General features: G+C 43.7%; 2 protein-coding genes across 2 annotated transcripts in view; both read left to right on the forward strand.

Moving 5' to 3' along the window:
• MDM1 (Mdm1 nuclear protein) overlaps window positions 1–10928 on the forward strand; it is a 46107-nt gene extending 35179 nt beyond the window's left edge. The window contains exons 14-15 of the transcript XR_005223519.2: window positions 10625–10696; window positions 10786–10928. The gene's annotated coding sequence lies outside the window, so the exon portion shown is untranslated. The remainder of the gene's footprint in view (window positions 1–10624; window positions 10697–10785) is intronic.
• A 367-nt stretch (window positions 10929–11295) lies between these two features.
• Window positions 11296–14104, forward strand: IL22 (interleukin 22). Its single transcript, XM_007065837.4, has 4 exons — window positions 11296–11676; window positions 11772–11915; window positions 12216–12281; window positions 13499–14104. The coding sequence occupies exons 2-4, from the start codon at window positions 11793–11795 to the stop codon at window positions 13625–13627; spliced, it is 318 nt and encodes a 105-aa protein (XP_007065899.2). The 5' UTR covers window positions 11296–11676; window positions 11772–11792; the 3' UTR covers window positions 13628–14104.
• Window positions 14105–14354: the final 250 nt, after the last annotated feature.

Genomic DNA, 14354 nt, shown 5'->3' on the forward strand with positions numbered 1-14354 from the left:
CAATATATCTCTCAGATCTTATCCAATAATCACGCTGTTGCCAATCATTTTGTATCTAAAATTTAAAGGTTTATTTATAAAAAGAAAGAAAGGTGCGAGTTAAAATTAAAGGAATCAAATACACACAATAATTGTGAAGTTCTTGGTTCAGGCTTGTAGCAGTGATGGAATAAACTGCTGGCTTGTTAAGTCTCTGGTGGCTTCTAAATCATTGGAAGATCCTCAGTCCCTTGGTTAGAATGCTTCCATTAGTATACATTCATAGCCAGAGGTTTGGGCAGGAAAGAGGCAAAATGGAGATGGGCCTTTTATAGCTTCTGTCAAGTGAAGGAAAATTACTGTGGAAAATTACAGGTAACAAGATGGTGTTTGGAGTCACATGGGCAAGTCACATGTCCATGCATGATTTTGCTTAGTCATAGAGGCCATCACAGGAAAGTCCACTAAGCGTAGATAGGTATCTTCCATGATCCATTGTGAGTTAAGTGTTCCTTGATGAGCCTTTAAACTTGAATAGTCCCAAGACGTGCAGGCTAAATACCGTGTGGGGGTTACCACAGGAGCAATCATTTGAAATACAGGTACATAGTTAATCATAACTTCAGATACAAAAATGATACATGCATACAGATAGCAAATCATAACCTTTGTCGACACCTTACTTGACAACCTTTGTACAAAATTTGTTGCAGTTACATAACTGTGGTAGCAACAATGATCTACCTGGTCATATTTTATCAGATAAGGTCACGGGGGAGATGGGGGGTTGCAAGGTTATTGTAGGGAGGTTGCCGTATTGCCACCCTTACTTCTGCGCTGTTGCTGGCAGCGGCACTGCCTTCAGAGCTGGGCTTCTAGTCATCAGCTGCCGCTCTCCAACTGCTCAGCTCTGAAGGCAGCGCCGTCGCCAGCAACAGCGGAGCAGTAAGGGTGGCATGGTTTGGTATTGCCACCCTTCCTTCTGTGCTGCTGCCTGCAGAGCTGGGCACCTGGCCAGCAGCCACCGTTCTCTTGCCACCCAGGTCTGAAGGCAGCACAGAAGTAAGGGTGGCAATACCGCGACCCCCCTGCAACCCTTTTGTGGGTCAGGACCCCCAGTTTGAGAAACGCTGGTCTCCCTCTGTGAAATCTGTATAGTATAGAGTAGAAGCACACAAAAGACCAGATTTCACAGGGGGAGACCAGGTTTCACAGTCCATGACGTGTTTTTCACAGCCGTGAATTTGGTAGGGCCCTACTTATGGGAATTGTAGTTCGGTGGCCTCATTTATGCTAATCTTTGGCCTGAGTTTCCCTCACCTATTGCTGCAGATACCTTGAACGATTATGTAATAAGACCTAGTCTACTGGATAAATTCAGTGCGAGGTAATATTAAGGCAGCATTGAACTTCGGATTTTAACACAGCTTTGAAAAATTCTACTCCCATTAGCAGCAGGGTTTTTGCAAATGCAAGTAATTCCACTTTGCCAAGTCACTGAGTCACTGCCTTGCAGTCAGAGCAACCACCACACAACAGGAAATACAGACGTTTCAGTACACCTGACCTAACTTCTCAAGGGTTGTATATATGTAGGTCACTAAGTAGATCAGCAGTGTCTCATAATTAGCATGATATAGCTTGGTTTTAATTTCTAAAAATTAAAGGAATCATACATATGGTGGAATAGCTGATAAAAATGTTATGGTAAATAAATTCTAAACCATTAACACGTACAATGAGATTCTGGATTCTGTGTGTAAACCTCTACTTCTTCAGAGGGATGGCACCTACCACAGCAGATCTCATTAATAACTCTTGTTTATGCATTACTGTTGTACAATACATCTATGGATGATTACTATCACCAGACAATGGGCTAGCCTCCTTCTATTGTAGCACCGTTGAAATAAAGAAACTGAGTCCAATTTTATTTGTTTGCAAATTGTGTTGAATCTTCATGTCACTACAACAGAAGTTATAATCATGTCTGGCAGAATAATACATGTAGCATCCATATACTGATATGTAAAATTGGCTCAGTAGGGGGTTCTATTGAGACCACATTCATCTCAGTGCTTTTGGTAGAAGAATAAGATTATTTAAAAAACCAGCCGCACAAGGTTGTTCAAAGATTAGCCCACAATTAGCTAATAGTTCCGTCTCTATTCAGTTTCTTTATTAAAAAAGCATCACAGTATGACTCTTTCAAGATCAAAGCCTTTAGATTATAATGTTTAAGTAGCATCTCTTATTTAATGTACCTAGAAATTACATAACTGCACCAATTTAAAGTCAGAGAGGACTCAACTTGTAGAGGAATCCCAGTAGTACGAGAGAAACTAGAAGTGTTATAGCCATGGGAAATGGATGACACTCACATCTCTCATGCAATGCCGGAGTACATAGGCTTTGTGCCAAGGACCAGCCCATGAACTGGAGAGGACTGAATCTCCCTAACCTATACCTAGTCAACTACGAGCCAATTCCTGCATGACTGTCCTGATGGTGTGCATAATGGATGTACATCGAAGTACAGTGTTGGCTGTTTACCTGTTGGTTCACTGAACAGCAACGGGGAAGCTTTTGTGGCTTTAGGGGCAGAAGTGATGTAAACTTCCAGTCCTCCCCAAAAATGATATATGGGTTAGTAAGTCATTGTCGAGAACGTAAAACCACGATAGTTTCCCAGTGAATTAGGGAAACTCCATACGTAATTACACCTAAATGGTTATCATTGGGGGTCAGTCATGGGGGATACTGCTAATTTCTGAGACATCACTGGAAAAAATGAGGTTAAGGATATAGAAGTTCATCTTGTGCAGTTTTAATAGAGTTAGTTGGGCTGATTTTTCAAAAAACGTTAAGAACATTTTACTGAGGATCAATTTTTTTTTCAGTTTAAACAGAATTACCATGGATCAATTTACTTGATTTAGTCACTGTTATGGGAGCATCCCCCTGGCAGCCCAGTGCAGCATCACCAGTACATCTCTGTCTCAGTTTCCCCAATGGGCTTTCAATAAGCACACAAAGACTTATGTCTATGAGCAGTGCCCTTTCAGGGGTCTACTTTCTTTAACTCAGAGATGAAACTTTATACAAATAGGCCTCACCCCAGCATCTCAAGCAGGAGGAGAAGGGGACTGAGTTACCCTTCGTCCAGCAACCCCACTTACGTCCAAGTCCCTTTAAAGAGTGAAGCCTTCTTGACCTGGAACCCTTTTCTGGAGCCAGGGCCTCTTGTTATCAGCTGGGGAAGTGTCTCTCTTCTTGGGTCTAGGTGCCCACAGAGGGAAAACTGCAACAACCCTTCCTCAGAACAGCATATACTCTCTCTGATCTGGGGACTCTGGTGCTACCTAGTGAAGTCCTTCCATCGGGGGCACATTCTGGTGAGACTAGGCCCTCATGGCTCATCCCATTCGGAACTTCTCCCATCTAGGAACATTCTTCCTTAGTTTCCTTTCCTGGTGAGCCCTCCTCACATGGTTCGTCATAAGAAGCCCTCCCCTTGGGAACACTCTCATACAGGGGGTTATTCCTTTCTTGTCATCAAGCCCAGGGACTTCCCTGCCTAATTAACTGCCTCCCAGTTACTCAATAAGTTAATTAGTCCCGTCTGAATCCGAGTTGCTTCATTTCTCTTGTGGAGCTTATCAGAGATATGCGGCACACTTGACCGTTTCAGAAGGCTAGCTATCCTCTGGCAAGCACCTTTGCTAAACAGGGTGGCTAACCCCAAGCATTAAAAATTATATGAGTCAGGCCCTGCAAAAAAATCATAAGACTTCAAAAAATATATATAAGTTGTAATCTTTTCATTTGCCTTCTGTTTTCTGAGAGTTTTAGAGTTTGCACTTTCAAGCTTTCCTCTGCAATTGGAAGGGCTAGAAGGATGGGTTCATATAGTCCAGAATCCTGGACTCTCCAAGATTAGAGAGATTTAGGAAATTCATAAAAGTGAGTACTGTGCAATAGGAAGTAATTAATATGTGGGGGAGACTGTCAGTATAGCCAAATTAAATCTGAACTTCAGCTGTGGGACTAGGCAGACACAGTGAAGGGCAACATGGAAGGAAAGAGAAAATTCATGGCCAACTATGACTCTCAAGATTTCTGATCATAAGAGCAAAGGAGGGTGACCATGGAGTCAGACATGTGGCATAAAAAAAGCTTTTACCAGGAGGAGGTTAACATTTTGGAGGACTCGGCAGTAAGACGACATGAAGTAGTCAGGGGTTAGGATATGATTGAGACAGTCATTTACTATACAGATGGAAGAGAGAGGCTCATGAAGTATTACTTGTGTTGTCTGGAAAACAACAACATATGTCCAAATTTGCAATTAGCAATACAGGAGAAGACAGGTGGAGAAAAGGACGAAGGTTAAGCCTTCAATCACTACATAAAAGCAGGGATAAGGAAAGATCAGGGCCCAGTTCTTCACTGCCTTGCACCTCATGTAATCATTTACACCTATGCCATGTCAGGGTGGGCACATGTAAAATGCTACCACAGCTGAATAGCATTTTACACCCATGTTTCATAAGTATAAATGATGAAACAAGGCCAAAAGCAGTGAGGAACTGGGCCTTCAAAGCCTTCAGCAGAAAGGAAAAAGACTGGCTGGGGTTGGACCAAATTCACCACTGGTGTAGGTAGATACAGTTCCACTAAAGTCAATGGAGTCACTTACACAGTTGATAAGTCTGGCCGATAGGATTCAAACCCAAGAGAAAAAGTGCAGGCAAAACTGAGTCTTGATTGGCATGATCATGGAGAGGGTGATTGACAGAACAGACAAACAACCAGGGTGGGGTCAGGTCAGATCAGAGGAGACAGATGTGAAGCCCAGGGGTCAGTAGTTAATTACTGTGAAGGAGGATGTCTGAATCCTCATTGACAATGGTCAATCCCTGGCAGTTCTCTTGCAGTGGTGGATGGAAAGGTGAGAGAAGACCACCCAAGCCTTAGTAAGGCAAAAGGGGGTTGGCTACAGGACAGCAGTTAGTAACAGGGGAATGGTTCAAGCAGGAAACTTGAAAGAAACTCAAGCCTCATACCCAACCTCTCTCTTTGTAGCTTTCCTCCCACTCTCCTTCCCGCCTCTTCACATGCTGCCTGTCTTATAGTGCCCTCCTCCCACTGGGCCAGGTTTTGCTCTTGCTGAGCCAGCTCACTCCCTGGGGCAGATCTGCCTGAGCTCACTCAAGGAATCCAGGGAAGCAGTTTCCAGTGGAGTTAGTAGTTTTATTTTAAGCCTTCTTCACAAAACAAATCAAAACCTGGCAGACTCTTCCCTCAAGAGCCTGTGCAGGCCGAGTAGTCCTCTCCCCAAGTCTGTCCCTCACACCAGTAACTTCAGCAACTCAAAATTTCCTGGCTCTTACCTCAGAGCCTCAGCAATAAAGGACATCACAGTGTCTCCCTCAGCTTTCTGGACAGAATTGCAATCTCCCCTTCTCCATTGCCTGCTGCCCTCTTTTATAACGATCAGCTAATTAATTTCCAGCTCTTTTCTCAGGTGCAGCAGGAATGGCTAATCAATAAGCCAGCCAGCGGCAGGCCTTTGACCCCAGAGGAATGGTATCCCATATACCTTGACATACCTCCCTGCCACCTCCATTTGAGTGGCCCTGTAGGAACACTCACTACAGAGCCCTTTGCCTTCTTTGGTTCTTGGAAGGAAATCTGCTTTCCTGGGCCAATGTTCTGTTTGAAATCGAAAAGGCTGTAAAGCTAAGTAAGTACTAACTTGTCTCCTACAGGCATTTGAGTACTTTGAGGCCATTCGAGTCCTTAGTGCCGCATGATCAGTGACTAAGACAAAGGATGTTCCAACCAGGAAGTATCTCAGTGCCTTTATGGCCCAGTGTATGCCAGGCATTCCTTCTTGAGGACAGAGTACTGGGTTTCCCAGTCTAAAGGTTTTCTACCTTTGTAAAGGCAAGGGTTTTGTCTTATCCGTGGAAAGTTTGGGATAGCACCACACCTCAGATGTCTCTTTGTAAACTGAATTCTTGAGAGAAATCAGGGATGTGCAATGCTGGCTTGCTGCAGAGAATCTGTTTAATTTTTTGAAATGCTTGATCACACATGGGGACCATGTAACTTGTCGAGGGGCTGATTTTTTAACAAGGTCGGTAAGATACACAACCAATAAGGCAAAATTGGGCACAAATTTGCTATAATACCTTGCTAGGCCTAGGAAGGCCTAGACATGCTTTTTAGTTTTTTGTATGGGGTGTTTGCTAGGGTGTCAACTTTGTCCAGTAGGGCTTGGACATTACTGTTCCCTAGATAGCCCAAATATTTCTTTTTCCATTTTCCCACCTTCCATTTCTTTGGGTTTGCTGTTAGCTGGGCCTCCTGTAGGCCTTGAAGTATGGCTGCTAGGTTCCAGAGGCATGTGGCCCAGTCCGGACAACCACATTATCTAGGTAGGTCACGGCACAGTGATGGTGGGGTCATAACACCTTGTACATCAGCCTTTGATAGGTGGCCAGAACCCCAGGCAGCCCAAAGGGAATGGTAACAAATTGGAAGAGGCTCACTTGGGTAGAAAAGATGGTTTTTTTCAGCAGTTGGGAGTAAGGAGAATTTACCAATAGTCCTTAGTTAGATCTCATGTGATAAAATGGGCTTGACTGAGGTGATCCAGCAGGCAATCATTGACTTGGGGCATTGGATACGCATCAATGTCAGAAATGGTGTTTAACTGATGGAAACACAAAATTGTACAATTCCATCTGGCTTTGGTGCCAAAACCATCAGACTTCACCAGGGACTATGAAACTCTGCAGTTACTCCCAATCTTTACATTTCCTGGACTTCCTGAACTAACAGAGGTTTTACACCTTCTGGTATTTGATATGACTTCCAAATGGGCTTGGCCCCAGCCCTCTGTGGATGTGGCAAGTCACCAGTAAGGTTTGTCCCTGAGTGGGAAGAACACCTCCGTATAAGATCCCAGGAGCTTGTTTATTTGTCTTCTCTGCCCATTAGACAGCTCCTCCCCAAGTGACATCTCCTCTATCCCAGTTTTGGCCCTCTTAGGGACCTGAGGCCCCAGATCCTCTTCTCCTCCTCCAGGTGGATGAAGGATCTCCTTTACCCCTCCCCTGCCAGGGTTTTAATGATAAATGATACATGATAAATCTGCTTTGTTTTTGCTGGTCTGGGCAATAAATTTTGTAATCTATTGGTCCCACCCCATGGAACACTTCATACAGGCCCTGCCATTTGGCCGGAACTTTCTGTATGAGTGGGGAGGGAGTAGGAGCACTCAGTCTCCCAGAAATCATATTGTTGCATCTGGGTCTATTGGGCCTGAGAGAGAGAGGTTAGTTTGGGCCAAGTGGTCCAATCTTTCTAACCTTTCCCTCATTTGAATGACATATTGGAAGACAGTGGTAGAGTGGGTGGAGGTGAGCTCCCCAAAACTTCCTAACCAAGTCTAATCTTTCTCAAGGCTGACTCCCATTAAAGAGCTCGAAAGGGGAGAAGCCCATGGAGGACTGTGGTACCTCTTGCACTCCAAAGAAATGAGAGGGGAGCAGCTGTCTTTGGCCTCTGTTCCCAGAAACTTATTTAACATATCTGTCTAGGGAAAGTAGATTGAGGTCCAGAGCGGTCATACTTTCAACAGTGCCCAAACTTGTTGGAACACCTGGGATATGAAATTAATCCCTTGATCAGTGATGACTTCTGATGAAAGGCCAACCCAGTAAAACATTTGGAGTAGCTCTCACACTAGGGTGGAGGCAAAGGTGTTTCATAAAGGAATTGCCTCTAGCTATTGGGCAATATAGTCCACAAGTACCAAAATAATGACCTTAGGTGAACTTCTCCTGAGGGTCTATTATATCAATCCCCACCCTCTCAAAGGGGGTTGCCATGAGGGAAGGGAACTGCTGGGGGCCCAGTCCTGATCCTTTGGGGCTACTTTCTGGCAACTGAGGCATGATAAACAGAAATTGGCTACCTCTTTATATATCCCTGGCCAAAAGAATTGGGCCAACAATCTTTCTTGGGTTTTCACCTTACCTAGGTGTCTGTTGGGAAGAGTATGGGGTAGCCATAGGAACTCCTGTCAGATGGGCTTGGGGACTAGGAGTTGATATCTGTGTTCTTCAGTTTGGGGATGTCTCTCTACTTTGTACAAAAAAATCTCATCCCATAATTCAAAGCAGGGAAACTGATGAGATGCATGTTGAGTGGTGACCACCCTGTTGACTGTGGGAAGTTGGTTGAAACGTTCCTGGAGTGTTTGGTTGTCATGTTGAGTTGCCACATCATCACGGATGTCACTCAGGATGCTGCAGTCTAGGTTGTGAAGGGGGTCTGTGGATGGGGATAACCTACAAACAGTTGGAATGTTCCCTCCCCAGGGTCTACCCTTTGGGAAGGTTCTTCTCCAGGCTCCATGGAGTTGCCTCCAGCACAGGCCCAGGCTCGTCCTCCATCCAAGGCTTCTTTTGCTGTTTTTCTGATCTCTGGGACCTTCTTGAGACTTCAAAAAGATCGGATGGAGTGATGGGGAAATATGTCCTAGGTATCCTCAGGGGCGGAGGGTGTCTTTTCTTGTGGCTGAAGGGGGTCTGGGCTGGAGGGAACAATTTCTCTTCCAGGAGGGTCCAAAGATGTTCCCAGTTGCATTCCAGGATCACTGGCCAGGGTAGGCAATCTGCCACTCCTGCCTGGAGGCACCCTAGTTGGTCTGCTTCCTACAAAATGACAGAGGTCGTTGGGTACGTATTGATTTCTCCATGGATGCAGGAATACTGGACGTATTGCTCAGGATCCAGGGCTTTGGGTAAGACTAAGTCCAGTTGAGGTAGATTTTGTCCACACCCCAAATCTATCAATTCTTCCTCCATGTTTGGCCCTATTTTTATCAAGACCACGAAGTACCTTTGGATCAGTTCTATTGATTGGTTTGGATTCTCACCCACTTGACTGAAGAGGCATCCTATCTAGTCACTTTCCATTGTAGGGGATTCCTGTTGAATGTGCCCAGGTTGCCCACAGTTATAATATACCACTGGCCCTTTGCGGGAGGGCGATAGTAGTCTCTTGAAAGTCTGGGATCTTGGGGCCCCTGTTCCTGGTGGGGACCTTGTGATGGGGAGGAACGTTTCAGTCGCTCGAGGTGGACCAATACTGTAACCCTTGCGAGGTTGGTAGGTTATCATCTCTCACCTCCGTTCTAAATGTGGCCAACCAACAGGTAGACCAGCCTTCCCATTCCTTGCTAAGTTGACCTCCAAGAACCAATTAGTTGTCTTAGACTGCCTCCACAGTAGATGTAGGGCAAAACCATCAAACCCAGGTTTGTACCAACATAGGGAGAACATGCCGTTATTGTTCTAGGACAGTATTGTCCATGGGCTCTGCCACTGCGTTCGCTTCTGGGTTTAGCCATTGGGTAGCCAAATCCTCAAGCCCTCCCATCTTCTAATCCTCTCCTTCCTTTTCCCAGCCTAGGACTATAATTAACCCACATTAAGTGCCCTTCCGATCACAACATTATATTAAAAATAAAACATAATCTTAGTTAACTCTCCTTTCGCTCTCCCAGCTCATCTTGTCTTACCCGTGTCCATCTTTTACACCTCAGTTTGCCAGTGACTGTACACGGGAACTGCCCTGCACCTGCCCTGGATCCAATTACAGGGATGGCCCCCTGCACAGTTAGCTGCAGGATTGGGGCCTTAATTTGCAAGCGCGTCAGGACATGGACTATCTCGATATTCGTTACTTGTGCACATTGTCGGTGCCTAATAAAGAATAATAATACATCTTTCTTACCATTTGATTTTGGGTAATATTTACAAAAAGTTAAATTCCTCCTTAGCTTGTAGCCCTTCCACCACCCGCACCATTATTTTAAGCACAAAGTGTAGTATTTGTGCTCTGAAGACCCTGGTTTATCTGAATAGAATGAAGAACACGGAATTCATTTAGATAAACAGTTGTACAAATGTGAGGCGGTTCAGTGCAAATGATGCTCACTGTGGGACGTTTCAATTTTGGAAAATGAGGATTTGGGAGCAAAGGGGGGTCCTATAAATGAGGTCTTACTATATTGATTATATTTGGACCTTGATCTTTCAAAGAGAGCTGTGTGGACACAGGTGGAACTCCATCAATGTCAGTAGGGCTCTGGGCAGGTGCATGGACCCCAACTCTTGGGAGGCAGGGACAGCGTCTGATGGTATATCTGACAGCACCTAGCACAATGGGGCCCCAGTCTCCACTAATGCCTCTCGGCACTACAGTAATACAAATAATAAATAAGTATAAATGTAGAACATGTTTACAAAATTGAATCAAGTCTAAAATCAAACTGCTGAGTGAGCTGGTGTGTTATGATCAAGACAAAGGTCACAAAACCTGTCAACTTTACAATAAACAATTTTTTCAAAAGAGCATCCCGGGTTCACATCCGTGTAACTTCAACCATACGTCAGGAAAAGCCCCTGTCAACCCCAACATTAAAAATGGGGTTACTTCTTATAAGAAACGGAAGAGTGCAAAGCCCTTGTGGTTGTGTTCTGTGTGGGTTTGGGTGGTGGTTATTCTCAGAAGAGGATGCTGGAAAGTAAGAGACTTGCTGATGTCATTTTTAATTCATCACCAGGAAAAAGATGCTGATGGGTCTATATAAGATGCACCTAGACTCCAGCACAGCACAACAAGAATCCCGGCAAAGGTAAGATTTGAAGTCTACCTGGCTTTCTTGCTTTGTCTTACCCGGTCTCTCTCTCTGATGATGGCCATCTCTCTTTCTCATCGGTGCAGAATACTGTAGCTGCGGCCCAGCTGAACTCACTACTTTGGATTTTGAGCCATGGTGTCCATACAGAACTGGATGAGGTGCTCCCCGGCCTGGATCTTTTTCTGCTTCTGCTGTCTTCCGCTCCTTCTCCTGGCCCTCCCCATGCCTCCAAAAGGAGCAAGAGTTGCTCCTGCCAGTCACTCCTGCAGACTGAGAAAGATCAGCTTCCAGCAATCCTACATCAGGAATCGCACCTACACGTTGGCCAAACTGGTATAGTAACCTATCTATCTATTATGGTAGTACTTGAGTGTCCTCTCTCCTCTCCATTGCAACGGGTCTCCCCTCCCATATTCCACTTTCTTTCTACCCCCACCCCCCACCTCTACATGGACATGTACTTATGCTGCAGTGATGCTTTTAGAGGCAGGTATAGCTAAATACATAGTTTTGTGAAACTCCCTCAACGATCTGTGGAGGGATAACCCACTGGTGAAGCACAGCTCATTTCTAATGAACTGCTGTGCACGCCACTAAATTTCCTCTGCTTTCCCTGGGGCTGGCAAATTTTGAAAAAAGAGTTTTCATTTCTCTTTCCCCTAGCCCCATTCAAAGCTGGCCATGGACATTACTCTAGGAATAACTAGTAAGCTCCTCCGAAGAGTACAACCTCCTATATACTTCTTCTGACTCTCCCTCCTCCCCGGTAGGCTCAGCCTTCTCCATCTCACCCGGGGTCCCCTCTGAGGTATAATCCCTCAATCCGGCAGCTGTCACTCAAAGCAGGGTGTCAGTTGTAGTGTCCTGCACTATTGTTGTAGAATATTGACTTCCTTTCTACCTCTCAGGCTAGTCTCTCGGACCAGGACACAGACAACAGGCTCATTGGACAGCAGCTGTACATTAATGTCCAGGTGAGCTTTACATACACTGCACAAAGCCAGCTGCCTAAGCTGCATTTATTGGTTTATTATTATATAGGGTGACCCTCCTACTCTGTGTTTTGTAGGAGACTAATCGCTGCTATGTGATGAAGAGGGTAATAGAGATCATAGTGAACGAAGTACTTCTCTCTGTGACCAGCAACCGTTATCCATATATCCATGAGGTGGCACAGTTCTTAGCAGCTCTGAGCACAGAGCTAAGTGGCTGCGTAAGTATTGCACACTTACATAGACCCTGGCTGTTTCCCATCCTACCTCTCCTGCACCTTCTCGTCTCTGGTTCCCATCCTTTGTTCTGCTCTCAGCTGGCTTTTGAATTTCAAGTGTAGCCTTAGCAGTGTGCTGTAGTGGCAAGGTGAGCACCCACTGGGTGCTGAAATCAAAGGAAACCTCAGATCAAGATACCCAAATTTAGGCTTGTGAAATCAAATAGATTAATAGAAAGGTGTGAAACAGAAAAACCGCACTGTCACACATTCACCAACCAAACCCTGGCTTTTGTTTTTCAGAAATTCTCAGGACACAGAGAACATGTCGAAAAGAACCTGGAAGAAATGAAAGACAAAATTAAGCAGGTACGTTTATTTTAACAAGACCAGTGCCAGGCCCCCAAGTAGCTATTACAAATAACTTACTTGCTGATTTTAAGACTAACAGATTAATGAATTGGCTGTGATTTGCCAGGTCATTATTTTTCATTGTTGTTCCAATGTCCCTGTTGAGCTTGATCCAAAGCCCACTGAAGTCAGTTGGGGTCTTTCTGTTGACTCCAGTGAATTTTGGATTAGGCCCATTATCAGCTGTGACTAATGATGAAAAAATACCCATTTCAGTTGGCTCTTGTGTAATCCAAAACTATAAACAGTTTAATGCAGAAAAAAACACAGTTGTGAAGCTAACCTTCTAAAGTGAGCAGACATTATTTAAGGGGTAAGGGCTGCAGTGGTGATAGGGGGGCTAGGGACATTTCTACTTCTCCTTTGTCTTATTTAGATTGTAAGATTTTTGGCATAGAGATTATTTCTTATCTATAGCTCTGAACCAGCAAGTGAATATTTCCAGTGAAGTTAAGAGACTACTCACTTGCATAAAATTACTCCCATGTGTAAGACTGGCAGGATTGGGGCCTGTGTTTGTTAATGGTGCTATGCAAGTATGTCCCTGAAATGGTAACCTGGACTTTATGTTCTTTATTGCCCAAACTGAGATTATAATGATATGCAAACTGTAATAGAGATATCACCATGTGCACTTAATGACTGAATGAATGTAACGTTACAGACAAGTCATTGCAATTTTTAACCTTAAAAGAAAATAAATAGATTTTTAGAACTTAAAAACTTCCTCCACCAACTGTGTCATGGTTGCTGTAGTGTACAATGTGATCTTTTACTGGAAAGAGACTGTAGGCTGGACTGTTCAGCCAATCGGGCAATCAGTTAGGGACAACTTCCTCAGATGTCATATTAAAAGCATCATAAGCCAAACCTCAGCACTGTTATGATGCTACTGTATATTGTGTGATTTCTATGTTCACTTGATACATCTCTTGAGTAATTTAAAATGGAATTGGGCAAGGTCATGGAATATAGACTGGAGGGAACAATCCAGCATTGCCATGGTTTGGATTAGGTAGTTTCCATCTTGATGTCTACTGACATTAACAGGATTATTTGTAAGAGTAAAGTGAACAGAATTTAGCCCTATTTCTATGAAAATATTATATTCCAATCTAAATCTTTGGTGACATAATGAGATATTAAAGAATTTTCTTTTTTTTCTCTCTATATAGTTGGGAGTTAGTGGAAAGAACAAAGCAATTGGGGAGCTGGATTTGCTCTTTGATTACCTGGAAAATGCATGCACTGAAGCACCGAAGAAAATTGTTACTAGTAAGGGAGGAAACAAGAGGAAAAACTGAAAGAACCTCCAGGAAACCACTGCTATGATACAAACCATATATCTATTAGGAAGAAGCACCTATAGGAGTGGTAGTTATTTAACAGTGCCAAACATTTCAACTTTAACCAAGTGCTTAAGTATTTTGTTGATTGGGGCCTATGTGCACAAGCACAAGTGGATATTTTGAAAGCTATGCAGTGGTGCTTGCCTGCATCTGTCCCAATGTCTTTAACTTGAAAAATCTTTCTAGGAAATGTTGCCGTCTTTTTGTCAAATTGATCCTTCTCTAGAAAACAAATATTTCAGGTTCTTTTAGCAAAAAGTATTTACAGCCTTTTAATATTTAATGCTAATTTATTGAACAGCAATAATTATACATTTATTTATATAAATTAATAGTGTGAATTTATTTATAAAAATGTACCAGAGGCTTTTACATGAAATATGGTATAACTTACAACTGTTATTATAATATTTATAGAATGATACATTTGAAAGAGCTGCTTATTTGATATCTCTTTCATTGTTATTTATTATAATAAATACTTTGATTTTCCAAATATTGCAGTTTCCTGAGGCTTTCCTTTCTAACTCAAACACTTGCACATGCAGGAAGATGCTGCTTGGCTGACGGTCCACTGGCCTCACAGTACACTATCATGGGGGATGCAGGGTCAAGTTCTGGGACATGCTTCTCCCTCTGTAGTGAGAATTCAATGGAACAGCGCAGGGCCTCAGAGGGGCAC

This window comes from Chelonia mydas, chromosome 1 (assembly GCF_015237465.2).
Source record: "Chelonia mydas isolate rCheMyd1 chromosome 1, rCheMyd1.pri.v2, whole genome shotgun sequence".
Lineage (NCBI taxonomy): Eukaryota > Metazoa > Chordata > Testudines > Cheloniidae > Chelonia > Chelonia mydas.